This window comes from Phodopus roborovskii, unplaced genomic scaffold (genome assembly GCF_943737965.1).
Source record: "Phodopus roborovskii unplaced genomic scaffold, PHOROB, whole genome shotgun sequence".
In the NCBI taxonomy this organism is placed as follows: domain Eukaryota; kingdom Metazoa; phylum Chordata; class Mammalia; order Rodentia; family Cricetidae; genus Phodopus; species Phodopus roborovskii.
The window spans coordinates 9,300,459-9,327,099 of record NW_026126410.1 but is presented as its reverse complement, the minus strand read 5'-3'; the positions used below and the strand labels follow the sequence as shown (position 1 = coordinate 9,327,099).

Below are 26,641 nucleotides of genomic sequence, written 5' to 3'. Positions count from 1 at the left end.
GGGTGTGGGGCCGCGCGTGGCTCGGAACGTTTGGCCACTCTTGGCGGCGCGCTCGAACCCACGGTTCCGAATACAAACGGTCGGCGCGAGAGGCGCCCTGGGGCGCGGGCGCTGGGGCTCTGGGGCTCTGGAGCTGGACACCTGGTTCCCGCCACTTTCTCGAGTTGCTTATGCTCGGGTCTGCTTCCGTGTTGGTGCGGTCGCCTGGGGAACACTCCGCTCCTGCTGGGAGGCTGCTGGCTGCGCCAGAACTTGCGGACAGGCTGTGCTCTGGCTGGGACAGAGGTCACCTGAATGCTGTGCTCACCGAGGTTCCTGAGTTGTAAGCGAATGATCAGGTCTGCTGTTTCATCCTTCTAAAGCTAGGACCAGGAGGGTAAACCTAAATGGGACTTGCTATGTGCCCGTAGGTGTTTGGGGAGGCAACCAAGTAGGAAGAATCTTAGTTCACCTCTTAGAATTGGTTTGTGACTTAATACTGCCTGCCAAGTTAACGGCACGTTGGTTTTTTCAGTCAAGGATACATCTAAACTGGCTAGAAGAGTAAAAGTACTTCTTCGTGTTCCCTTTGCTTTCATTTTCTTGAGTTTGAATAATTCTCCATCTACTTTGAGGACTAGAGATTTTTTCCTATATAAAAAGAAAACTAATCTTAACATATTTATTCTAGACTTATGGCTGCCCTACACTATTTTACAGAATTGCTTGCAAGCATTTTTTAAAAAAACAGTTTTATATGCAAATGCAGCGAGCGGTACCATTGAACCATTGCCCCCATTCGCCCTAGCTAACTCCTTTTTTTTTTTTTTTTTTTTTTTTTTTTTAATTCCCCGGTCAGAACTTTTCTCTTACAAAAGAATTTTCCTAGTATCTGTTACTGAGAGACTTTTTCTATTTAATTTCTACAGATCTGTATTCCTCTATCTAAAAGTTTGGTTTTTAGATATATCGCGCTGCATCTCAAAATCCTAGTTATCCACCATGATTATTAAAGTCTAGTTACTTCATCCTGAACAAAATTATTTTTGAGTTCAGTGACAGCTAATGTATTTAAAGACCTGCAACAACTATGAGAATGAGCTAGGTTTAAAACGAAAAAGCTTAAACTGCTGAGCTGGGGATCTAGCTCAGTGGTAGAGCCACGGGGTGGTATTCCAAGGCCCTGGGTTCCTTTCCCACTCCCCATCAGATCCGTGCTGTGCCATTCTCCCAATCTTTTCCAGAAATTCAGTTGACAGATTTGGTTTGTTCCTAACCCTCCGGAAAGCTAGGTAGACTATTGAGAACTCAATGATTGAACCTGCACTCTTTATTTACTTTATGTATTAATGATATAGTGAAAATGCAAATCAATTTTATTTTTAAGTAACAAGTTTTTTATCTCAGAAATTCATAGAGATTTACTGCTTGGCCTTTTGACTAAGATCAAGTGTAAATATGTATCAGTATTTTATTGGCTTCAATTAGTAATCTTAATTTTAGTGCTTAACAATTTTTTAAAAACTGGGAAATCCTTCCTTGAAAACATTTATCTATGATCTTTTTAAATGTCTTCATGTTTTTCTTTCCTGTCATATCATTTTTCTCCTTCACCTACAGATCCAAGCTGTACTTCAGTCTTACTCTTCAAAATATTTATTCTGCTGGTAGTGAAGATGATATGAAACCGAGGCATACTTTATTGCCAGAAATATCACTACCGGAGGTAGACATAATGTAAAGATAAATGTATTTCTGCAAGAAAAAGTATTAGATAAAATTACATGTCCTGGGAAGATGGGATATGAATGAAAGAAAAGAATTGTGTTAAGTCAGATGGGTCTGGAAACTAAAATAAGATCAGACCTGCAATCTTAAATTCCAGGAACAAGGTTTTTAGTTAAATGAGAATAGTTCCCACATTGCCTTTTCTAGGCAAGAAAAGTTGATCTGGGAAGTCGGTCTTGTCTTAACACTTTTGTATGCCTACCTAGCCCTGGCATCTCGAAAAATATGAAATAAGGCTTATAGTTGTGAATAATATTTTGTATAATTTTATTTTAGGATCACTTCCTTTTTTTTTTCCTCCCTAAAATCCTCATTGCCTAAATGTGTTAATATCTAACCAATGTAATTTAATGTTACATGACACAAAGCAAGAGTACTTAAAAGTATATTCAGCATATTGTTCTTCACCATGTTAATGATGAGCAGACAAAAATGAGAGTGTATTCCTACAGAGAGAAAATAAGGTGCCCAAATCTAGGGGAATGGCTACGGAAATGGGAGGTGGCACAGGCTTAGAATTTTGGAAATTGCCAGGTTTATTTTTCTCTATGTATGTATGTAGATAGGAGGTATCTGAAGGGGGCCATTTAATTGTTGGATAGTTGCTAAAACATACACTGTGGGCAAAATCACATAAAGTGTATTTCATCTAATTCTTGAATTGTTTTTTTTTTTTTTTCAATGTCAGTGATTTCATTTTAAAGGAACTTCATTCTCAGAGAATTTTATATCTCAAGGTACTTTTACAATTTTCTTGAATAAGATATTGGTAAACTATGAATTTGTTTTGTTTTTTAAGACAAGCATCTGATTGGCAACTACATGGAATTCATGCCCTGGGGATAGTAACTAAATCTGTGCTAAATTTGTCTTCATTTTTTAATCAGTTATATAGCTTTTATAAACTTTCAGTATTACCGGCGATGGAGACTTTCAGCTTGATATGTTTTTCCAAATGGTACCAGCTATGATTTGGCTGTAAAGTGTCCTCCATAGGTTCATATAATTGATCATTTGATCTCTAGTTTGGGGTGCTAATTTGACAGATTGTGGAATATTTGATAGGAACCTATCTAGGGAAGTAGCCTAGGGAGTGAAGGTGCCTTGAGATGATAGCCTGACCCCACTTCTGTGCTGTCCTGTCCTCTAGTCTGAATTAATGTGAGCTAGCCACCACACACTCCCCTCCTGCCAACTTGGAGATGCCTAGCACCATGGTTTCCGTATCAAGAGGGTCCCTATCCCCTGAAGCTTTGAACCGAGGAGCCACTTTTCCACTGAGTGTCCTTCTGTTAGGTATTTGGTCACAGCATGAAAGTAACTATTATAGTCCATTATCATTCAAGGTGAACTATTTGGGAGAGTGCTAGATGAAACACATTTAGGGTTCACAGTCAGTACCGTGCAGTAAGCAGTGTGCTCAGCTCTGAGATGTAGAAGTAGTGTGACATAGATATGCTGGAACAGGAGTGGGGGAGCACGTACAGAGTAGAGCGGGGCAGCTTCCCAAAGCGTGCATCCAACCAGTTCTTCATCATTTAATTTCAGATGAGAAGTTATAAGATTGTTTAAGAGCTGGAGCTGAATCTAATATTCAATAATGGCAACAGGTGACTTAAAAAGAAGCTTGCGGAAACTAGAACAAGTGCTTCGTTTGCTAAATTACCCTAATGATGTGGATTATGTTGGGTAAGCTATAATACATTTGGTATTTGAAAACTATTTATGTTATTTTGGGTTTTTTGTTTGTTTGTTTTGCCAGAAGTTTAAGATAGTGTGTGCCATGAACATAAAGTGTGAAATGATCATAAAGAGTTTGAATGGACCCTTTCTAAATTCACTCTTGGGCTAGCAAATTGGTAAAGGCTGCCAGACCTGATGACGTGGACTTGAATTCCCAGGACTCACATCGAAACTGGAGAACCAGCTCCCCTGCTCTCCATGCGTGCACCAGAGTGTATGTGCTAGTATGTTGAGAATCAAACTGTTTCTCTGGAAGAGCTGCAGATGCTCTTAACCACTGAGCCTTTTAATAAGATTTTTAAAGCCATGCGATGTCTCACTAATTGGAATCTTCTATACTAACAAAACACATGGTGTAAATGTATAAAATCTATCTTCTCTACATTGAATACACAAAGAAATAACCATTAAAATGGTTAACATCTGTGATCATATTGGCTATATAAAAATCTATTCTGTGGAATGAGAGAATGGTAGGCTATATAATTAATAAAATCCATTATATTCCAGTGAGTTTAAAATTATACGGAGACAGTATCTAGACTGATGTATATACAGTTTAATTCTCATAACTCACAGGTGCCTTATATCTGTCTACGCTAATGGGCATGTACACATGTGTTGCACACACACAGAAATATATATTTAAAAACTTTTTTAAAACTTTGGGGTTGAGATGGGGAGGTATCACAGTTAAATAAGGATCAGGATAAACAAATAGGCCGAATAGATGTTTATTCAGGGAGAAATAACTTACAACCTAGACAGATGAACACTAGGAAATTCCACCGGATGCTCTCCTGTCTGAGTCCCGCCAGCAAGTGCGCTTTTCCCCAGCTCTTCCTCAGACCTCCTTTCACAGGTTGCATCCACCCAATGAGCGTGGTCAGTGCTACAGAATGACTATCTCACTACAATTTTCCTTTTAGTCAAAAGAAAAGATTTAGGCTTAATATAAAACTATATACAAAACAGTGAATAACAAGTGTGCTCTAAGAAAAGGAAAATTGAGAACAAAATAACCTACATATCTAGTCCTAGGGTGAAGGCATAACGGAGTTTACAACAGAGTTGTCCTAAGCTGGAAAACGTAAGTCTAGTACCTAATATATCTAACTAGGAAGACAGAATAATAGTTGTGATAGTTTAATCTTTAACCTCATCAAGACCTGAGAAGGAAAATAATGATACTAGGGTAGACAGGAAGTGCGGATGGGCAACTTTCAAAAGGTGCAGCAAGGACAGAAACAGCAAGCCACCTGGACAGTCACCTAGTTCTCACAGCAGTGTTGGTACACCCAGTTTTGGCTAAGGCCAAGAGAACTTGACAAACCACAACAACAGCAGGGAGGTAGAATGGCTGTCTTACCCTGACTTGGCAAGATCCAGTAGTCTTTTATATTTGTCTCCTGCAAGCACTTAGGACTGCATGTCCAAATCAGTGGTCAAGGTGGAGACAGTTCTTTGCCCAAGAGGCATTTTACACCAGTAAAAAAGTAGACAATTAGAAATAGACAGCATGAGGCACCCAATACTGAGAATTAAATATGGATTAGACAGAAGATGGCTTCATGAAAATCAGCATTTAACTAATGAGTCGTAAAGAAGAAAGACAATGTGTAGGATACTCTCTCAGACATGAACACAAGCTAAAATGGCATAGTTCTTAAGAAAGCAGAAGGTGGATGTCTAATCACAGCATAAGCCATTGTGTTCCTCATTTGTAACTTAGAGTTCATGTGATTAATCTTTGCAGGTTTGTGTAGGAATAAACAAGTTAATGTAATGAATGTTACAGAAACATAAATATTCTTGAGAATTGTAGGGTGATATTTTGTATTAATAAGAGAAATAAAATAGATCAGGTTAGAATAAACTTTAGAAAACCATTAAAAACTGTAGGAGATGACTATACAGCTATAGTGAGGTTTTGGGAACATGAAAATGAACAGTACTGTTTCATAGTCAGATCAGGGTGTTTTAGAGTGGGAGATACAATCCGGAGAGTCATACATTGCTTCATTATTGTATCTGTAACAACTAAATTATTGACAGCATTGCTAATTGTCCTTAATCACGCAACTTTGGGAGCTGTCTAATGAAGTCTTTTTCCCTTTTCCCTGACAGTTTGATGAAGGGGGACACAGCAGCATCTTTGCCCATCATTAGCTATTCTCTTACCTCATACTCCCCTTATATATCAGAGCTTCTGATGGAATCCAATATAGAGCTCATAGCAAAGAATGACGTACGCTTCACAGATACCGTCTATAAGGTATTTTGAGTTTATGAAACAGTAATTACTTGAGAAACTATTGAATGATTTTTAAAATCAATGCTTTAGTAATACTTATCAAAATACAATTGCATGTTCACTTAACTGTGGTGTACATCCTGAGAAATGCATTGATGGGCAATTTTGCCATTGGGCAAATATCAGAGTGTGCTTGCACAGACCTAGATGTTGTCTATATACATAGCCCGTTGCTCCTGGACTGCAAACTTGTAACATGTTTCTGTTCTGTATATAGTGTGAATTATATTATAATATAAATATTTGTGTTTTTAAATATGCAAATAATATAATTAAAATACTAGGCAATAGAAGAAAGCTTCATTATAATCTAGGGCCACTATCATGTTGTCATGTGTTACATGTATGTTTAGTTGGCAGAGTATTTTTATAAGTGTGTATCTTGTTAAAATGTGGTCTCTATTGAAATTAAGTTGCAATTCTTGTTTGCTTTAGCAATGTTTTATAATTATGGCAACTGGTAAGTATTTGTCACTGGCTATAATTTGCCTGCTTTCTATGAAATTTTAGTAACAGTTTATGTACTGGAGGATCAAGAGAAAACATATAGTCCACAGACCTCTGCATTAACTGACTTGTGAGATACAAATAGAAACTTCCATAGTTTGTTCACTGAGAAAGAAACCAGGTCTCTTATCTGCAGTAGCATCTAGACACCTGAATGGAGACTGACTTTGATTTCAGTTGATTTTGACTTTTAAAAACCTTAACACTTACCATTAATTTTGGTCAAGTACTGTGACTTGTGATATGTGTGTGTATGTGTGTTTTCTTTTTTCCAGACAAGGTCTCACTGTGCAGCTCTGACTATCCTGAAGTGCTCTCTCCCTTTCTCCCTTTCTTCCTCTCTCCCTTTTTCCCCCTCTCGTCTCTCGTACTCCCCCCCTCCCCCGCCTCTGGCATATCCTTGGCAATCTGTTTCTCATCTCTATTGTAACTCAATACCAGTTCTGTAATTTTAGTACCTTTACTTAATGACTTGCTCTCAAAGATACCCTCCAAACAGGTGGCTATATAATTTTGATTTAAATGAATACTACCTTTTTTTCTTCACAGCTTCTTCGGGATCAATTTGATTATAAACCAATCTTGACAAAAAAGCAGTTTATACAGTCTGGATTTGCAGAATGGAAAATCCAAATTGCCTGTGACATATTGAATTGTGTGATGAAAAAGCACAAAGAATTGATTGGCTCTGACAAGGTGATTTTATGAGTAGATTTCAGTGCTAACTTATGCTAAATACTCTAATATTTGAATAAATAGTGAGTTATTCAAAAACGCAATTGTCACTGGACTTGCTGGACCCAGAAGCTCTTTGTCTCATTAGACTCTAAGAATTCAAAGGCAGACATAGAAGAGACTTAAGCATAGTAACAGATTTATCAAAGCAAAAGCATTAGTCCCTTTCTTCAGGGATGGGAGTGGGCAGCTAAGCTTGGTAGGTGAAACCCCAGACACTTAGGCATGAGAGCATTGCATGCACTGAAAGGAATTCCTGTGTTAATGCTGTGTGCATATTGTGGAATTTTGTGGAAATATCAAAGGTGTTTCTACCAACTAAGGTTAGACATGGGTTGTTTAGTACCAAGATGGAATTTGAAGGGATGTGAATGTGTAAAATGATAGAGATGATGCTGAAGAGCCTTCCTTCCAAACTTTTACATCTCAGAATCTTCTCTACAGGAAGTATGTATGTCTCAGCTAGCTTCCTGCAGAAAACAGGTCACTGCAATACCAGAATGTCCTATGGTCTGTACCTGGCCAAGGCCATAAGCACCTAGTTAATTAATTCTAAATGCCATTGTTCTGTTCAGCTCACATATCGGATGCCATAGTTGCTACATTATTCACATATAGCATATAACCCTCTCAAGAATCACCATTTCTCTGACATTAATTACATGTCTTATATATCTGTAACTTGGAACTAAATTAACAGTTCAAAGATACTGTATTTTTGTCACTTTTAGAAGTTTTTGTTTTATTTTCTTGTTTGTTTTCAACTATGTAGCCCAGGCTGACCTCAGACTTTCTGTGTAACTAAAGCTGGCCTCAACTATCCTTCCTCATAGTTCTAAGTATGAGATCAGGGCACCACCATACCAGCTTCCCTTTAATTTACAATAAACATATAAGCAAAAGCATGTTTCATCACTTTCAACTCGCTATTATCAAAAATGAGTATGAAATAATGGAAACTAAACGTATATCATACTTCTCTGAAATGTCTTAATTTGTGTGATTGCTCTCCTTTCCTAGACTCCATCATGCCAAAGAAAGAAGAGCATCTCTGAAAAGCCAGAACCTTGGAGCAGTGAGAACCCCCCTGCACAGGCCATTGGCATTGACATCAGTGGCAGGGTTATGACCTCAGGAAAGGTGTGAATTAGGCGCAGAAGCCTATCTTAAGATTCATTTCTCTGACTGGCATTTGGTGAAACATTGTAGTCAGATACCACAACATACAAGGCATTTTCATTAGTACATATTAGTTTATCTTATTTCTTTACATAAGTACTTTGATCATATCTACCCCCACTGCCTCTCTTATTACCCCCTCTCCTCCCCTCAAATAGTCTTAGCAGAAGAGTGAAAAATGAAAACTCAAACAGACTTACTATTTCTAACTTTGAATTATTTTTTATTTCCCAGATAAAGTTTAGTAAGGTTATATTGTGGACACATTGACATCTACTTTTTAAAAATTATGTGTGTTTATGTTTTTTCTTTTAATTTTATGTCTGTGTACCAGAAGGGAACAGAAGAGAATGTCATATTCCTTGGAACTGGAGTCATGGGTGATTGTAAGCCTCCATGTGGGTGCTGGAATTCAAACCTGTGTCTCAAGTGTTCTTAACCTGAGCCATCTTTCCAGCCTCTCAACATATACTCTTAATTACATACCTGATCATCAATAAAAAGGGTTGCATATGTAATCGTAACCCATTAGTAACAAGAGTGGGTATGATGATTCATTTAGATGCATTGAAAACCAAAAATATAGATTATATAATAATCTGGTTTTGAGTATTCTTTATTATTAGGTATAGATTGTCTCTGCCTTTGTCAGCTTTGAGCATCTGTGGTTAAGTGAATCCAATACATTTAGAGTTGGGATTTTTTCCATATCCAAGGGGAGCTCTAAGCCAAAATGCCATTGTAATAATTAATGTACTTCCAGCTATTTTCTTTCTAGGTGAGAGGACAAGAGTACAGATGAATAAACAATGTGTAATTAGATAAAGATATAAATTCTTTCTGAATAAAGTAAAATACATAGAATTATTTATTACCTAATCCAAAATACATGACTAGTAGAGCTTTAGTACCAAGAACTTGAATAACTGCTACAAAGCAATAAATTTATAAATTATTTCTTAGTTGACACAGAAGTTGAGTCAGTGCTGAAGCAACTTGTCTTCTTCCTGAGACCTCCTCTCCTGTGGATGCAGTTTATGACTTCTTTATCTCATGTTAGGGTTTTCAGTGTCTGTACAGACAATACATAAGCAGAAAGGCAGTGGGGTAAACGGTTAGTGGGGTCCTTGTTAGTACTTAACCCTTTTTAGTATTTTGGATATTTGGCTGAGGGTGGATACATACGTACGTACATACATATATTGTTCAATAGGAAAAAATTACAATGTGTCCTCATACAACTAGTTGATTACTTGTAAATTATGTCACAACTTTTATTTGTTTGTTTATTGGCAGAGTCACTATATAGCTCAGGCTGGCCTGGACCTTATAATCCTGCCTGGGCTTACTGAGTGCTGGGATAATAATTGTGTACTATCCCACCTAATACTTTCTTTTTCTCTGTTTATTTGTTTTTAACTTTATATCATGGAACATTTCAAACATTTACAAAAGCACGGATCATCCTGTTTCAACAATTAATAAAATCCTTTCTAATCCTCATGCATCTTTACTATACCCACTTTTCTCCAGCATATTGAAACAAACCTAGATATCTTTAAAATATATTTTGTGTTTAACCTAAGACATAAGAATGCTTTAAAAAAAAAAAACTGAACCACAGTTTCACAGGTACATTAATATTAATATTAGCATGTTACATTGTGATACATTGTATGTGGTAATGTAAATGTTTTTAATTTACATTACATTTAATTTACATTACAAAATGTAAATGTCTAGAGAACTGTTGTGAGTATACATAATTGTGCAGAAAAACCAATGAAGTAGTTCTTCCATGCTTGTCCTTCAGCAGAAGAAAGCTGTAGTGATCCGTCACCTGTACACCGAAGATAATGTTGACATTCCCGAAGGGACAGTGTGTTCAACAGAAGTGAGTGAAGGGTGTGATGATTCAAAAGGGAAGAGCTCTGAAGTGCTGATTGCTGATGAGCAGGCCTCTGAAGTCAAGGCTGAGCTAAAAGTAAGGGCTGAGGACCTTTTTAACAGACTTATTTGGTATCCACAATTATTTCAGGGTTTGAAAGTTGCAATATTTCTGAACTCTTAAATTATGACATCTATGTTATTACTTAAGAGTCACACAATCTTACTAAATGTGATTCAATGGATTCCAGTTATCAAGATTTGTTTAGAGTTTTCCTCTCAAGTTAGAAGTAAAGCAAAGAGAAATGAGAGTTGGTATACACCAGGGAAATTACAATCCAGCATGGGTGATGTGCCACTTTGCATAGTGGCATTTTCTATCACAGTTTCCTCTGTTGGTAAATAGAAAAGCTTGCCATTCCCATTTTCTCTTTGGTGAGTCTTCGCTATATTTTCCCCAAGGCGTATGTTCTCAGTATATAGTCCAGAGTGGCTTTGCATTTGCAATAAACCCCTGCCTAGCATTTTGTGTGGTGGCTGTCCTGTCTTTTCCATTGCTTCTTGTTGACACAAATACCATTGTGTATATAATCCCTCCTGGTTTCGCTAAAATGCTAATGTCTTGTGATTTTTATGCATTGTGGACTTATGAAATTTTATTTATGGGCCTACTTTTTAGTATATGACACTCTAGGAAATCAGCACATTGTCATTTGCTTATTTCCTCTTGGATTTGTAGTAGAGTTGTCTAAGAAACTGGCTAATGATAGTTGAATTGTACTGCCTAATCTAAGAGCATCATGCAGGTTAATTCACAGGTGGCTGCTGAGAAAATGAAATCATCAAAACCACATCTAGCAGCCTCATGATAAGGCCCACTGCTGTCAACAGGGGAACTCCTGTGTTCCTTAGCTACAGAATAGCACAAAGAAAATAGAAGTGCATTGATTCCTTTAAAAAGGAATGTCACGTCATATCATCTAAAATCTTGTTTGTCATTTTAGGATATATGTGATAATCCTGAGATTATTGCACTTCAGATTGCGCTTGCTGAATGCCAAGAAAAGCTTAAGAAGCTGACTTGGGTAGAGAAAAGGCTTGAGTGTCTGGAAGCTACAACAAAAGGGAAAGTGATGGTGGATGAGAAGGCCTGGAATAATCTCCTAAGTCGAGTCACTCTTCTTGAAACAGAGATGCTTTTGTCTAAAAAGGTATTAATATGTAAAGCTTGCCTCAAGTACAGTAAAATGCTCATCTTAGTGACATCTGTATGTTCTTTTGGGAACACTACACATGAAGTCCTTAGAAATAAAAAATGTTTGATTGGAATGAAGTCTGCTTAAGCTGAACATGTTTTCTTATACTTTTTGTTGCTATTGTTTTCTATCAAATAAGATAATTGGTAAAACCTGTTAAGTTGAGCTTTGCTGATTAATAGTATTGGCATACTTAGAATGAGGTAAGAATGTTTTGAAAAACTTTTAAATTATTGTATGTATTTTAGTAGGACAAAGGGCTTCAGTTTACAGGAAAAATTGTAGAAGAGCTCAAGTTGAAACTTTGCCTTCTTTATGCATTAACTTCAATCATAAAGTCAATTTCTTAGAAATTTACTGTCTTTGTCACTATTCTGTTTCTGTGAAGAGACACTATGACCAAAGCAAGTCTTACAAAGGAAACATTTAGGGGCTTGATTATAGTTTCTAGGCCTAGTCCATTATCATCATGGCAGGGAGGAGGGCGGGCATTGGAGCAGTAGCTGGGAGCTACATCCTGAACCATAGGCCAGGAGAGGTGGAAAGAGAGAAACTGGGTCTGACATAGCTTTTGAAACCCCAAGTCCACCCTTGTTGACATACTTCCTCCAACATGGATACACCTACTTTACCAGGGCCATACCTCCTAATACTTCTCAAATAGTACCCCTCCTTGGTGACCAAGCATTTAAGTACAAGAGTCTGTGAGGGCCATTCTTCTTCAAACCACCACATTTACCGTTGCCTTATGTAGTCTGAAACTATATTATTTCTTAGGGTTTCAGTTTCTAGTCTATCTTTCACTTTTAGAGACTACAATTTTAGATTCAAGGTTACTCTCTGCTTCCTTGCTTAAATAGTTGTTTCTCATGCATGAGAATTACATATTATTGTTAAATAAATGTATTAAAACTAAACATTCTCTGCTTTGTTTATATTCTACAGTAAGCAGCATAAAATGAATCACCTTTCATTTTATTCTAAATATTTTCCTGTACATTCCAGAATGAATGTGTTGATCTTAATGCAGCAAGTGAAGACTATGACTCTGTTAGTGGCACGGATATTATAACCTTTGGTAAGTTCTTAAGTTGAATTAGTATCATTGGCTTGCAAACATTTTCAGAACAGTAGTTTTTATGGGCATTTGGTATTGCTAGCATTCTCGTTTGTGTATGCAATCGTGTGTGTGTGTGTGTGTGTGTGTGTGTGTGTATGTGTATGTATGTAAGCCAGAGGTCCATATCAATCTTCCTTATCATTTACCTTTCACATTATTCTTTGAGATAGTCTCTCACTGAATCTGGAACTCACTGACTTGGCTTACTTGCTAGCCATCAAACTCCCAGGATCCTCCTGTCTTTAGCACCCTATTGGTTGGATTGTAGGTGCAAACTAATGCATCTGATTTTTTTTTTTTTTTAAAACATGGCTCTGGAAATCAAATTTACCAAGCACTTGACCGGAGCCATATTCCCATTTTTGTTAAACATTTTTCTCAGTAAAATTACAGATTTCTTAGAACAAAGAAAATAGTGAATAGAAAATAGAGACTGCCAAGAATTGCTTATAAAACTAGACTATATGTCATTCAGAGCATAGCTTGCAGGCTTTGGGAGATTTTCACTTTTTAATCATTCTAGAATAACACAGTAGTGTTGAATAAGAAAAGTAGACCTCTAAAAGTTAAAATTTTAAGCCTCAGTAGTAACATTCTTATGTATAAATAAGATCTGTGGCAGGAGAAAGTATATTTCTCAGAAATTTGTTAAGTGCTTTATCTGAACCACTTACAGTAATAAAATGAGAATGGTTTAGAACCGGAGTGGCCTTTTTAATGTCACAACCACCTAGTGATAATTTCCATTCTGAGTATAAGAATCTCTGCTTTCAGCAAAAGCTTTTATTCTTTGAGTCTTATAATTTAGGAAAGGTCTACATTTTATCCCATTATGATTAAGTTATGTTTGTAAAAAGAAACAAGACTTCTGCAATTGACAATTTATTATGAGATTAAATTTCAGTACTATAGATATTTAATATCTTTAGATCTTTTCAGCTGCTATATGTTAATAATTTGCATTTCACAATATGTACTTTAGCATTGTTCTCACTGCTGTATTAACTCATTCCTAATACAACCTTGTAATATAAATGCTATTGTTATCCATATGTTAATATTCCAGATGAGGAAAATGAGTTTCATTGAAAATCTTTGGTGACTATGCCAGTGGCCACATAATTACTGTATGGTAGACAATGTTGAATTCAGACAACCCACTTTGATAGTTTTCCTCAACACTACAAAGTTAGTGCAAATATTGCTATCCTTGCACAGAGGATAGTTCCCATCGTTACATTAACTGAGATGCTTTTTAAATTATTAAACTTATCATGGACTGCAGATTTCACATTAGGTAACATTGATTTTCCATTTGTCATTCATAGATTTGACAAATATCAAAAATTCTGTTTTTTATTAATTTATTTTATTTTATATAACAAAGTCCAATTAAATGAAAACAAACATTTATAGACAATATTTGGGAATTTGGGCGTTGTTCTTTCCAAACTACTTCCTGCTAGTAAGGGGTGCTGTCATGGGGGATTCTAAGAAGATACAGAAATCCTGGCTGTAGTCTGGAAGGCTGCTTTATCCAGCTGTTTTGAATGTAGAATTACCTGGTACTCTGTTTCAGGCGGTCTGGTATGATCAAACCACATTAGTCTGGAAGGAATCCACATCTTTTCATTTTCTGTGGAAACAAAAATAGAAATCCTTTTCCCCAGGAACTTGTCCTTCACCTTAAATTTTGGAGTCAAAGCCTTTTTTTTAATTTAATTTATTATTTTACGTGTTGATCCCAGATACCCCTCCCTCCCTCCCTCCCTTCTTTCCTCCATCCCTCCCTTTTACCCTCTCTGCCCTCTCACATGCAGTCTAACCACCCTCCCCTCCCATCCCCCCACCCCAATTCCATATGTAGGGGAATGCCATCCAGTTGGGGTCATGTAGATCTGACAGGTCATGTGAAGTAGGGAATAGGGCTTCTCTCCTGTCTCTAGATTAAGGCAGTTATCCCTCCATGGGGGATATGTTTGCAAAGTCCTTTTGTGCACCAGGGATACATCCTGGCTCCACTGTCTGAGGTCTCTTAGACTGTTCAGTCCTTCTGGCTGAGGCCCATATTCAGGGGGGCCTGAGTCAGTCCCATGCTGGCTTCCCAGCTATCAGTCTAGTGGTCTTTAGCTCCTCCTTGTTCAGGTAAGCTGTCTGTATATGTTTCTGCCGCATGGTCTTGTCCTCTCCATCTGCATCTGGGTTCTAGGTCGACTCAGTGTTTATGTATGTGTGTTTGATCCTGTTTTCAACAGCATTAGTTGAGGGCTCCGTGGAGAAGTTAGTTGTTGATCTCACTCTCCGGGAAGGGCATTTATGATAGCCTTTCCACAGAAGCTCAAATTGTTAGATGGGAGCAGTCTTGTAGTTCTCTAGACCTTTCTTTGTGTTCAATTTTATCTTCAAACCAATATTGGTTCCCTCTTTTATGTTCTCTCTCTCTGTCTCTGTCTCTCTCTTTCCTATCTTCTATTCCTAACCAGGCTCAATCTTCCTGGTCGCACATGTTTTCCTTTCTTCCCCCTCATTTTCTCCTACTTCTCTCTCCATTCGCTGCCCCCACCCCACTTCACCTGAGCTCTGGGGGACTTGTTCCTTCCCAGTTCTGTGAGGGACTTTATATGAATCTCTTAGAATACACCTTGTATCCTAGTTCCTCTGGTGATGTGAATTATAGGCTGGTGATCCTTTGCTCTAGGTCTAAAATCCATATATGAGTGAGTACATACTGTGTTCCTCTTTTTGTGACTGGGTTACCTCATTCAGGATGGTTTCTTCAAGTGCCATCCACTTGCCTGCGAATTTCAAGATACCATTATTTTTTCTGCAGAGTAGTATTCCATTGTGTAGATGTGCCACATCTTCATTATCCATTCTTCAATTGAGGGGCATCTAGGTTGCTTCCAGGTTCTTGCTATTACAAATAGTGCTGCTATGAACATAGTTGAACAGATGTCTTTGTTGCATGGATGTGAATCCTTTGGGTATATGCCTAAGAGGGGGATTACTGGGTCCTATGGTAAACTAATTCCCATTTTCCTGAGGAACTGCCATACTGATCTCCAAAATGGCTGTATGAGTTTGCACTCCCATCAGCAGTGGAGGAGTGTTCCACTTTCTCCACATCCTCTCCAACATAAGTCATCACTGGTGTTTCTAATTTTAGCCATTCTGGCAGGGGTAAGATGGTATCTCAAAGTTGTTTTGATTTGCATTTCCCTGATAGCTAAGGATGTGGAACATTTTCTTAAGTGTCTTTCAGCCTTTTTGATTTCTTCTATTGAGAATTCTTTCTTCAGTTCTGTACCCCATTTTTGAATAGGGTTATTTGGTGTTTTGTTGACTAGTTTCTTGAGTTCTTTGTATATTTTGGAGATCAGCCCTTTGTTGGATATAGGATTGGTGAAAATCTTTTCCCAGTCTGTGGGCTGCTGTTTGGTCTTGTCGACTGTGTCCTTTGCCTTACAGAAGCTTCTAAGTTTGAAGAGGTCCCATTTATTAATTGTTTCTTTCAGTGTCTGTGCCCTGGAGTTATGTTCAAGAAGCGGTCTCCTATACCAATTTGTTCAAGGGTACCTCCTACTTTCTCTTCTAAGAGGTTCAATGTGGCTGGATTGATGTTGAGGTCTTTGATCCATTTGGACTTGAGTTTTGTGCATGGCGAGAGACATGGGTCTATCTGCAGTCTTCTACACACCCTCATCCAATTGTGCCAGCACCATTTGTTGAAGATGCTGTCCTCGCCCCATTGTATAATTTTAGCTGTTTTGTCGAAAATCAGGTATTCATAGGTGTGTGGATTCATATCAGGATTTTCAATTCGATTCCATTGGTCTACCTGTCTATTTTTTATGCCAATACCAGGCTGTTTTCAGAACTATAGCTCTGTAGTAGAGCTTAAAGTCAGCAATGGTGATGCCTCCTGAAGTTCTTTCATTGCATAGGGTTGTTTTGGCTGGGTCTTTTGTTTTTCCATATAAAGTTGATTATTATCCTTTCAAGGTCGGTGAAGAATTGTGGTGGGATTGTAATGGGGATTGCATTGAATCTGTAGATTGCTTTTGGTAAGATTGCCATTTTTACTATGTTTATCCTACCTATCCAAGAGCATGGGAGATCTTTCCATTTTCTGGTATCTTCTTTAATTTCTTTCTTTAGAGTCACAAAGTTCTTATTATATAGGTCTTTTGCTTGTTTGGTAAGCGTTACACCAAGATCCTTTATGTTGCTTGTGGCTATTGTAAAGGGTGATGTTTCTCTGATTTCTTTCTCTGTCTCTTTGTCGTCTGAAAAAAGTAGGGCTACTGATTTTTTTGAGTTTATCTTGTATCGTGCTAGTTTGCTGAAGGTGTTTTTCAGCTGTAGGAGTTCCCTAGTAGAGTTTATTGGGTCATTTATGTAAACTATCATATCATCTGCAAATAGAGACAGTTTGACTTCTTCCTTTCCAATTTGGATGCCCTTGATCTCCTTTTGTTGTCTTACAGCATTAGCTAGAACTTCTAGTACAATATTGAAGAGATATGGAGAGAGAGGACAGCCTTGTCTTGTTCCTGATTTTAGAGGAATTGGCTTAAGTTTCTCTCCATTCAGTTTGATGTTGGCAGTTGGTTTGCTGTATATTGCTCTTATTATGTTTAGGTATGTTCCTGTTATCCCTGACCTCTCCAAGACCTTTATCATGAAAGGGTGTTGAATTTTGTCGAAGGCTTTTTCCTCATCTAGGGAGATAATCATATGGTTTTTCTTTTTCTGTTTGTCTATATGGTGGATCACGTTGATAGATTTTCGTATGTTAAACCATCCCTGCATTCCAGGGAGCAAGTCTACTTGGTCATGGTGAATGATTTCTCTGATGTATTCTTGAATTCAGTTTGCCGGTACTTTATTGAGTATTTTTGCATCGATGTTCATCAGGGATATTGGTCTGTAGTTTTCTTTCTTAGTTGTGTCTTTGTGAGATTTGGGTACCAAAGTTATTGTGGCCTCATAAAAAGAGTTTGGCAATGAACCTTCTGTTTCTATCTTGTGGAACAGTTTGAGGAGTAGTGGTATTAGTTCTTCCTTGAATGTCTGGTAGAATTCTGCGCTGAATCCATCTGGCCCTGGACTTTTTTTGGTTGGAAGGTTTTCGATGACTGCTTCTATTTCATTATGGGTTATAGGTCTATTTAAGTTGTTTGTCTGTTCTTGAGTTAATTTTGGTAAGTGATAGTTATCCGGAAACTTGTCCATTTCCTTTGAATTTTCAATTTTTGTGGAATACAGATTTTCAAAGTATGACCTGAAAATTGTCTGGATTTCCTCTGTGTCTGTTGTTATGTTCCCCGTTTCGTTTCTGATTTTTTTAATTTGCATGTTCTGTCTCTGCTTTTTCGTTAATTTGGATAAAGGTTTGTCTATCTTGTTGATTTTCTCAAAAAACCAACTCTTCGTTGCATTGATTTTTTGTATTGTTTTCCTGGTTTCTATATTGTTGATTTCAGCCCTCAAGTTGATTATTTCCTGGCATCTACTCCTGTGGGGTGAATTCGCTTCTCTCTGTTCTAAGGTTTTCAGTTGTGCTGTTAATTCTCTTATGGGACTGTCCTCTGGTTTCTTCATATGGGCACTTAGCGCAATGAACTTCCCTCGTAGCACTGCTTTCAAGGTGTTCCCTAAGTTCGGGTATGTTGTATCCTCATTCTCGTTGAATATTAGGAAGTCTTTAATTTCTTTCTTTATTTCTTCTTTGACCCAGGAGTGGTGCAATTGCACATTGTTCAGTTTCCATGAGTTTGCAGGTTTTCTGCTATTTGTGTTGTTGTTGAATTCCAATTTTAAAGCATGGTGGTCCGATAAGATACAGGGGACTATTCCTATTCTCTTGTATCTGTTGAGGTTTGTTATGTCACCTAGTATGTGGTCGATTTTAGAGAAAGTTCCATGTGGAGCAGAGAAGAAGGTATATTCTTTTATCTTTGGATGGAATGTTCTATGGATGTCTGTTAATACCAGTTGAGACATAACTTCTGTTAATTCTTTGGTTTCTTTGTTGAGTTTCTGATTTGTGGTCCTGTCTAGTGTTGAGAGTGGTGTATTGAAGCCTCCCACTATAAGTGTGTGAGGTTTTATATGAGCTTTGAGTTTTAGTAGTGTTTACGAATTTGGGTGATTTTGTATTAGGGGCATAGATGTTCAGAACTGTGTTGATGGATTTCTCCTGAGATGAATACGAAATGACCGTCTTCATCTCTTTTAACTAATTTTGGTTTGAAGTCTAACTTGTTAGATATTAGGATAGCCACACCTGCTTGCTTCTTATTTCCATTTGATTGGAAAATCTTTTCCCAACCCTTTACCCTGAGGTAATGTCTATCTTTGGAGCTAAGATGTGTTTCTTGTATGCAGCAGAAAGATGGTTTCTGTCTTTGTATCCATTTTGTTAGCCTGTGTCTTTTTATAGGTGAGTTAAGACCATTAATGTTGAGGGTGAGTAAGGACCATTGATTGTTGATGCTTATTTGATTTAGGTTTGTTGTTGGCAGTGGTAATGTGAATATATTAGTTCTGCCTTACCCTTGGTTTCTGGTGTAGTTGGATTATCTGTTGCCTACATTTTTGTGGGCGTAGTTACCTTCCTTGGGTTAGAGTTTTCCTTCCAATACTTTCTGTAGGGCTGGATTTGTAGATACGTATTGGGAAAATCTGCTTTTGTCATTAAATATCTTGTTCTCTCCATCTATAATGATTGAGAGTTTTGCTGGATGTAGTAGCCTAGGCTGGCATCCGTGTTCTCTTAATACTTTTAGAACATCTATCCAGGACCTTCTGGCCTTGAGGGTTTCCACGGAGAACTCAGGTGTAATTTTGATAGGTCTGCCTTTATATGTTACCTGTCCTTTTTCCTTTGCTGCTCTTAATATTCTTTCTTTATTCTGTATGCTAGGTGTTTTGATTATTATATGTCGAGGGGTCTTTTTTCTTTGGTCCAGCCTATTTGGGGTTCGGTATGCTTCTTGTACTTTCATGGGCATGTCCTTCTTCAGATTTGGAAAGTTTTCCTCGATGATTTTGTTGAATATGTTTTTGGCACCTTTGAGCTGGGCTTCCTCACCTTCCTTTATGCCTATTATTCTTAGGTTTGGCCTTCTCATGGTGTCCCACATTTCCTGAATGTTTGTGTTAAGGACTTGTTGGATTTATGATTTTCTTTGGTCGATGAATCTATTTCTTCTAGTTTATCTTCTGTGCCTGAGATTCTCTTTTCCATCTCTTGAATTGTTTGTTATGCTTGTGTCCTTAGTTACTGATTTTTTGCCCAGCTTTTCAATTTCCAGCATTCCTTCAGTTTGTGTTGCCTTTATTTTCTCTATTTTAGGTTTCAAGTCTTGAACTGTTTCCTTCACCTGCTTAATTGTTTATTCTTGGCTTTCTGTACTTTCCTTAAGGAATTTGTTCATTTCTTCCACTTTTTTGTTTGTTTTTTCCTCCATTTCTTTAAGGGATTTTCTCACATCTTCTTTGAGGGCCTCTATCATTTTTATGATGGTAATTTTTAAGTCATACCCTTCTGCTTCCTCTGCTTTGTTGTTGTGTTCCATTCTAGTTGGTGTAGATTCCCTAGATTCTGGTGGTGTCATGCTTGTCTTTCTGTTGTTAGTTGTTCTCTTGTATTGCCTTCTTCCCATAGCTTCTTCCAGTAGGTGTTGTTGGGGGTCTCCCCCTCTCTCTATGGTACTTCCCCGATGGGCTTATGTTGGTCTGAGATTCAATATCTGTAGCTCTGTGTGGTCCAAGCTCTCTAGGAGGTTTCTCCACAGACAGGGATCCAGGGATGGGGTCAAGGATGAGGAGCCAGAAGAAGATGCTAGCAGGTACTCACAGTGGTCCTCTGGCCAATAGCTCTGGCCAATAGCTCTGGCCAATAGCTGGCGGAAGAGGGCAAGGGCTGAGCTGGAACTTGAGAAGGTTTTTCAGGGTAGTGGGATCTCACTGGAAACTGGCGCTCTCCAGCTGAGACCTTGTTCTTTGGCAGAGGCCAGGATTTGGGGGTCAAGGATCTTGCATGCAGGAACTCAGAGTGGACCTGCAGAGATAGGTGGATCTCTGGGAGGGGCCCGGGACTCCAGCAGAGGACTGGAGGCGGGGTCAGAGACCAAGCAGGTGGAAATTAGGAGTGGTCCCTCGTGGATCATCAGGTCTCCTTTGTTCAGAGTTGCTCCCAGAAGTCTCCGAAGTAGGGTGGACTGTTGGCTCCACCCTCTGTCCCAGTGCTCAACCAGATTGGCAGGACCATGGGTGGGGTAGGGCACAGGGTAAGGGGGGTTGGCTGGCGGTGGGGATGGGTGGGGGGTGTATCAGAGCTCCAAGGGTGCTGCTCTGGATGGGGACTGGAGACAGGAGCAGCAGGATCAGGGGCCAACCCAGGGAGTTCCCAGCTATCAAATTCTTAAGAGCATAAATTTTGTCCTGTGATCTGTCTAGCAGAAAAAAATTGTATCTGCAACTTCTGTGTCCAGGAGGTGTGTATGTTATATATTTGCTTCCCAAAAAAAGCATTTAGCCTGCTTTTATAGAACATTGCCTTTTCCAAGTTTGGTTTTGCCTGTTCCAATATCTACCCACTGTGCATAGCCAAAATATTAAGCCCCTGTACTAGGATTCAGAATAATATAAACTTTTATCCAAAATAGGTTTTAGATTATGATTAAAGTGAATGCATGGTTTCATAGATTTATTGGGAACTGTAAGATATCTGTGCTTGGGATGTGTGGGTGATAGTGAAGACAGTTTAAAGATCTGAGAAGCCTGCTTGTTTGTGTACTCTTAGGAACAGAAGTAATATGATGATTGATGACAAGAATGAAAGGAACTGAAATTTCCAGTGGAAGAGAAGCAGTCAGTGAGTGAGGTCCATGTCCAATCAGTTTAGTGGGTGTACACTGTCCTTATTTACTTGCTTCAGACATGACATTGGTTTCACTTTTCTGTGTTTCGTGACTTTGCATGAGTTGTCTATTGAATACTATTTATTAGTGAACATAGTAACTTAACTGTTAATTGCCAGACAGGTTACAGACTGTCAAGGTTGGTTTTGGTTTGTTTGCTTTACATTTATCCTCAGAAGAGAGAAATATGGTTAGTCCAAGTGTAGTACCCCAAAGAGTGCATTTTCTTCCAGTATGACTGCAAGAAGGGAGTGCTTTTGTACATGAATGGAGTGGAAGCAGAAGAGTGGAAAGACCAGGTCGTGGAATTTATTCTGGAGTCATAGAAAGAGTGTAGCTGATATTTTCAGATTTGTATTTCAGGATCAACTGGAAGAAACTAAAATAGACAGGAACAGCAGTGGCCAAGTGATTGTTTTTCCAGAACAATAATGAGGGATTCTACTAGGACATCAGTCATGAAGATAATGAGCAGATAATCTCCTAGGGACGTAGGCAGGTGGATCAGTAATGAACTGTGGTTATTGGTAAAATAGAAGCAGTGAAGGAGAGACGAAAGGATGAGGCCAACCTTACACTGTGTTTGGCTACCAGGTAGTTGGTGTTCTTTAATAGGAGGGAGAATGCAAGGGAGAAGATTTGTTAAAAAAAAAAAATAATAATAATAATAATAATAATAATGAGTTCACTTTTGAGTATAACTTACTATGTATGGAATACTTAAGAAAGATCTCTGTAACTTCGGCCTTGGTTTATAAGCACTGGCTTGCAAACTTTTGAAGACCACAGAGGCTGTCTGTTCTCTTACTAGTAAAATATGACATCCTCACGAGTGCCAGTGAAAGAGCGGTCATCACATGAAGAGAGGTGACTAGAATAGCTGGTGTCTCTACATTTGTAGCTTTCCTTTCATCACATACAATCCCTCCCACTGTGCTCCCCTAACTCCAGCTTCAAGGGCTTGGTATCCGGGGTCACTGCTGTTCCTTTTCTTTTCAACCTGAACTCACAATTCTTTTCTTAGTCTTCTATAGTGTGGCTAAGAAACTCTCATATTTAAACTAGTAAAATCTTGTGATTTTACTTAGAACTCAAGGAAACAGTAAAAACTGTCATGAGCATAAAACAGACTTAGTCAACATGGTTATTAAATGTGGCTGGCATTCTGTGCATACTGCACTTGATACCCTCTGGAGTCCCTGGTGGCATGTCTTCTGAATAGTCTCCTAGCTTGCCTAATGCTAACTTTCTTTCACATGAAGCAACTCAAGCCCCAAGATTCAGGGTGAAGAGATCCATTCCCCAGCCCTGCACATGTTTGTCCCCTCTCTTTTTGGGACAGCATAAAAAGTGTTCAGAACCTTCAGAGAACATCTCAAACAGAAGAAACTAATACAATATTTAGAGACATGGAAGTTATATTTCCTACTGGATTTTGAATTATTCTTTAACATTGCCAATTTCCCACGGCTCTTGCTAAAAGCACCTGTGTCCAGCTAGTTTTCAGAACTGTACCATGTGACCTTGTTAGTCTCAGTTAACTAGGTCACAAGTAGACAATAAATAGCAGTCCCAAGTGTCAAGTCAGAATTACACCTCTATTTTAGAGTGGAACACTAAAATAAGTCAGTTAGATTGTGTTCAGCTTTGATTAGTCAGACTATTTTATTCAGGCTGATTAAGTTTGTTCTGGAGAATAAGCTGAGAAAACCATTCATTCCATGGAGAAAAGCAGCAGCCAGAGCAGATGACAAGTTAGTCAAGGAGGATCGGGCTTGATAGATGAAAGGCATTTTCTTAATCCTTGAGTATTAATACTTTGCTATCAGTCAAAGCAAACAGCAAATGCTTGCGTTGAAAACCATTTTAAGTGGATTCAGTTTCCTTTTAGCTTTGTTTTATAGCCAAATTTATTCTTAATACAGCATGATGTATAAGATTGATTTGATAAAAGAATGTCATGTCAGTGCTATTCAATAACTGATGGAGTTAATGAGAAAATGTGCCATGATTTTGTCATACTGATATTAGGATATCCTACATAAGGGTTATTATTATTATTGTTGTTGTTGTTGTTTTAAAAAGAAACTGTATTTTGTTTTTCTAATTTCTTACATGACTTTAGAAGAAGGATTAGTAGTAATTACCACTAGCCACAAAGCAGTGATAAAGCAGCTGTGCAGTGCTACAAGATTGCTTGCAGTATCAAAGAATCATGACAAGTCCCCCAGTGTGTTCATTAGTTACCACAGATGCTCATTCTGAGAAAGGAGCACATAATTCAGTAGCTTGCAGTTTATTTATTTTTTAAGATTTATTTATTCATTTTTTTATGTATATGAGCGCTCTGTCTTCATGTACACCAGAAGAAGGAATCAGATCCCGCTACAGATGGCTACAGATGGGTTGTGAGCCACCATGTTGTTGACCTCTGGAAGAACTGTCAAATGCTCTTGACTGCTGAGCCTTCTCTGTTGCCCCAAGTAGTTTATGGCTTTAATTACTAACATTCCTATTTATTCAAAATGATTTCTATCTTTATAAAGGTGAAATGATTTTGGAGGTTTTTCTTTTTTTAGTTTTGAGACAGGGTTTTGCTATATTGCCTAGGTCAGCCATGAACCCATGATTCTTCTCAGCTTCCCAAGTACATGTGATTACAAGCATGCATCACAGAGCCCAAATGTGTTTTGAAACTTTTATTAGAGAATTCTTAGTATCTGTCACCATATGTTTAAAAAGTATTAAAACTCATTTTTTATCTATACCAATAACTGTTTATTAATTTATCTGTAAATAAAACTATAACTATTTTACTCTACTATATAATTGTATAAAATGTAATTTCTTCACAGATAAAAAATACAGTGTTGGGGCACCAGCTAGTACATACCGCTCGTCTGGCTATAGTACAGTATCACCAGAATCAACGTCCACGGGCTCTACTATTCATTACTGTGGTTTGAAAGATTTTTCAGAGGTAAGAGAAGCTGCCAACTGCTTATATGATTCCTAGAAGAAACAAGTATCATTATAGTATATGCTGTGTAGTATATACTATTGGCAAGAAAAATGGTGAAATTGTAAATCTCCTCTCTGCAGGGTTCTGTGTGTTCACTAGAGTCTCTTTGTGCAGTGTTTCAGAGTGTTTGTGTATTCATGTTCCATCTTTGAGGGTTGTTTACTTTGAGAAATTGTCTAAATGTGTTGCTTTTTAAATTAAAGGAAACAACAATCCAGAAAATGGAAAGGATGAAAAAAATGTAAGTAACAGAGGAGCAACAGAAATCTTTTCTCTGTAGGGAAATGTATTGGAGTGTAGTATACATAGAATGTACACATGTGTTTCAGACCTTGAATATTTCAGTCAGGTGTGGAATTTCCTTCACGATTCCAGTGTATAATTAATCTCCTTCCAGGAGTGTTTATGAGATGAGTCACTGTTTTGGTTTCCAGCAAATGGTATAAAACACTGTTTATAGAATTAATCATGGGTTACAAAGGGCAGAGATGCTTTGGTTGATGATTAATTCAGATTTCTCTATTTCTGATAATATTATGTGCACGTAGATAAGTAGTTGGGAGACATTCTCAGTCTTATGTTAGGCTTGCCAGTGTTTCCAGTGAGTTATTGATGCAATAGCACCAACAATGATACTTTGACTGAGGACAAATAATAACATTACATCTACTTTTAGCAAAGAGTGGTTTAAAGGAAATATATGATCAAATGGTATCAATATTATATACCCTGCCGCTGTAAAAAACTGGAAAGCTCTTTGACATTTGAAAATTTCTAAAATAACTCATGCTATAAGAATTGACTTATTTATGTTTGCTCTCTTCTATTTATATGTATCAATAGTAATTCTACTAAAATATGAAAAACAGCTATATATTTATCTTAGGCTCAGAAGCATGTGTCTGACAGCTTCAGTCCTGGTCTTCACTGTGAGCTATGCACTTGGCTGACGTGTGATTTGTTCTGTTTCAGGTTTGAAGAGACTGCAGAGCTACTGAAATGCTCGAGTCACTAACTGTAGAGTTTTTTACATGGACATCTCTAGGACTTTGGCTACTTATATATGCTATATTTAAGAACTCCTTGTATAATTTTAATATACTGTAATATTTTATTAAGAATTTGAATTCTATTTGGTATGTGAGTTTTTTTCACTCCCAAATAAATACTTTTAATATCGTAAGCTATAATTGTACTAATTTTCTCTTTCTGATTTCTTGGTAAAGCTTTCAGTATATTGCTATTACAGAGTGAAGTTGTTATACCTTCTCTGTATTTTTGTATTGACATTTACTGGCAGTGCTAAGTATGTGCTAGAGGACCATGGTCTGTATCCTATTGGAGACATTCCAACTAGGGCTGGCGTGTTGTACCCAGGAGGCTCTCATGTGTACATTCCTGCAATCTGTGCTGGTGAATAGATTGTAATTCATAGTTAAAATGTTCACTGAGAACGAAACAAGTGCAGCAGCTTCTTTATTACCATGGGAACACAGAGAGCCTGGTTCTGTGATGTGTTCCCTACGTGAAGTGTTGCTGAGTACTTAAGACCATCAGCACAGACATAGATGTTAGCCTTCCATGTGATATATGGTAAAGGAGGTTTTGACTTCCTATTAATGGAGAGAGAAAGTCTTAAAATTAAATTAAAATTAAATTAAGATCACGGAGAAAGTTACTATGTAAATATTGTTCTAACTTTGTAAATGAAAATGTGGTGATTATAATTCTGGGTGATAGAATTATGGAAAGCTATCTTCCTGTTTTATATTTTATGTTAGTCACCTCATTATACTACACAATTTGATTTTACTGTTGAGTAAACTATTAATTTATTATAAATAGAAATAATGAACAAGCAGCTTTTACTATTCTAATAAATGTTTAATGCTTATACTTTAAAACTAATATTTTATGTTAGCATATAGAAGCATATAACCCTGAATTTAGTAGCATTTCAAAAGAATTTCTAGAATTAATGGGTGCTGTTAGCTTTATTTTTTCAATTAAGTATACTTAGAAAAGTCAAGAGAATCTAGTTTTGTAAATGATATTCCACACCCTTATATGAGTGCCAGCATGGACTCACAGCACAACCGTGTGCTTAGCACATCACTCTACTTTTAGTGAAACTCATAAAACTCAACCCTAATTTCTCTTTTATTTCCTTTTTTCTTTTTT

General features: G+C 37.6%; 1 protein-coding gene across 1 annotated transcript; it reads left to right on the top strand.

Annotated features, from left to right (window-relative positions):
* The first annotated feature begins 1,671 nt into the window (after positions 1 to 1,671).
* Positions 1,672 to 25,643, top strand: Cep44 (centrosomal protein 44). Its single transcript, XM_051182444.1, has 12 exons — positions 1,672 to 1,705; positions 2,456 to 2,504; positions 3,316 to 3,456; positions 5,638 to 5,785; positions 6,881 to 7,027; positions 8,087 to 8,206; positions 10,062 to 10,229; positions 11,137 to 11,343; positions 12,394 to 12,466; positions 24,294 to 24,418; positions 24,664 to 24,701; positions 25,433 to 25,643. The coding sequence occupies exons 3-12, from the start codon at positions 3,368 to 3,370 to the stop codon at positions 25,473 to 25,475; spliced, it is 1,158 nt and encodes a 385-aa protein (XP_051038401.1). The 5' UTR covers positions 1,672 to 1,705; positions 2,456 to 2,504; positions 3,316 to 3,367; the 3' UTR covers positions 25,476 to 25,643.
* Positions 25,644 to 26,641: the final 998 nt, after the last annotated feature.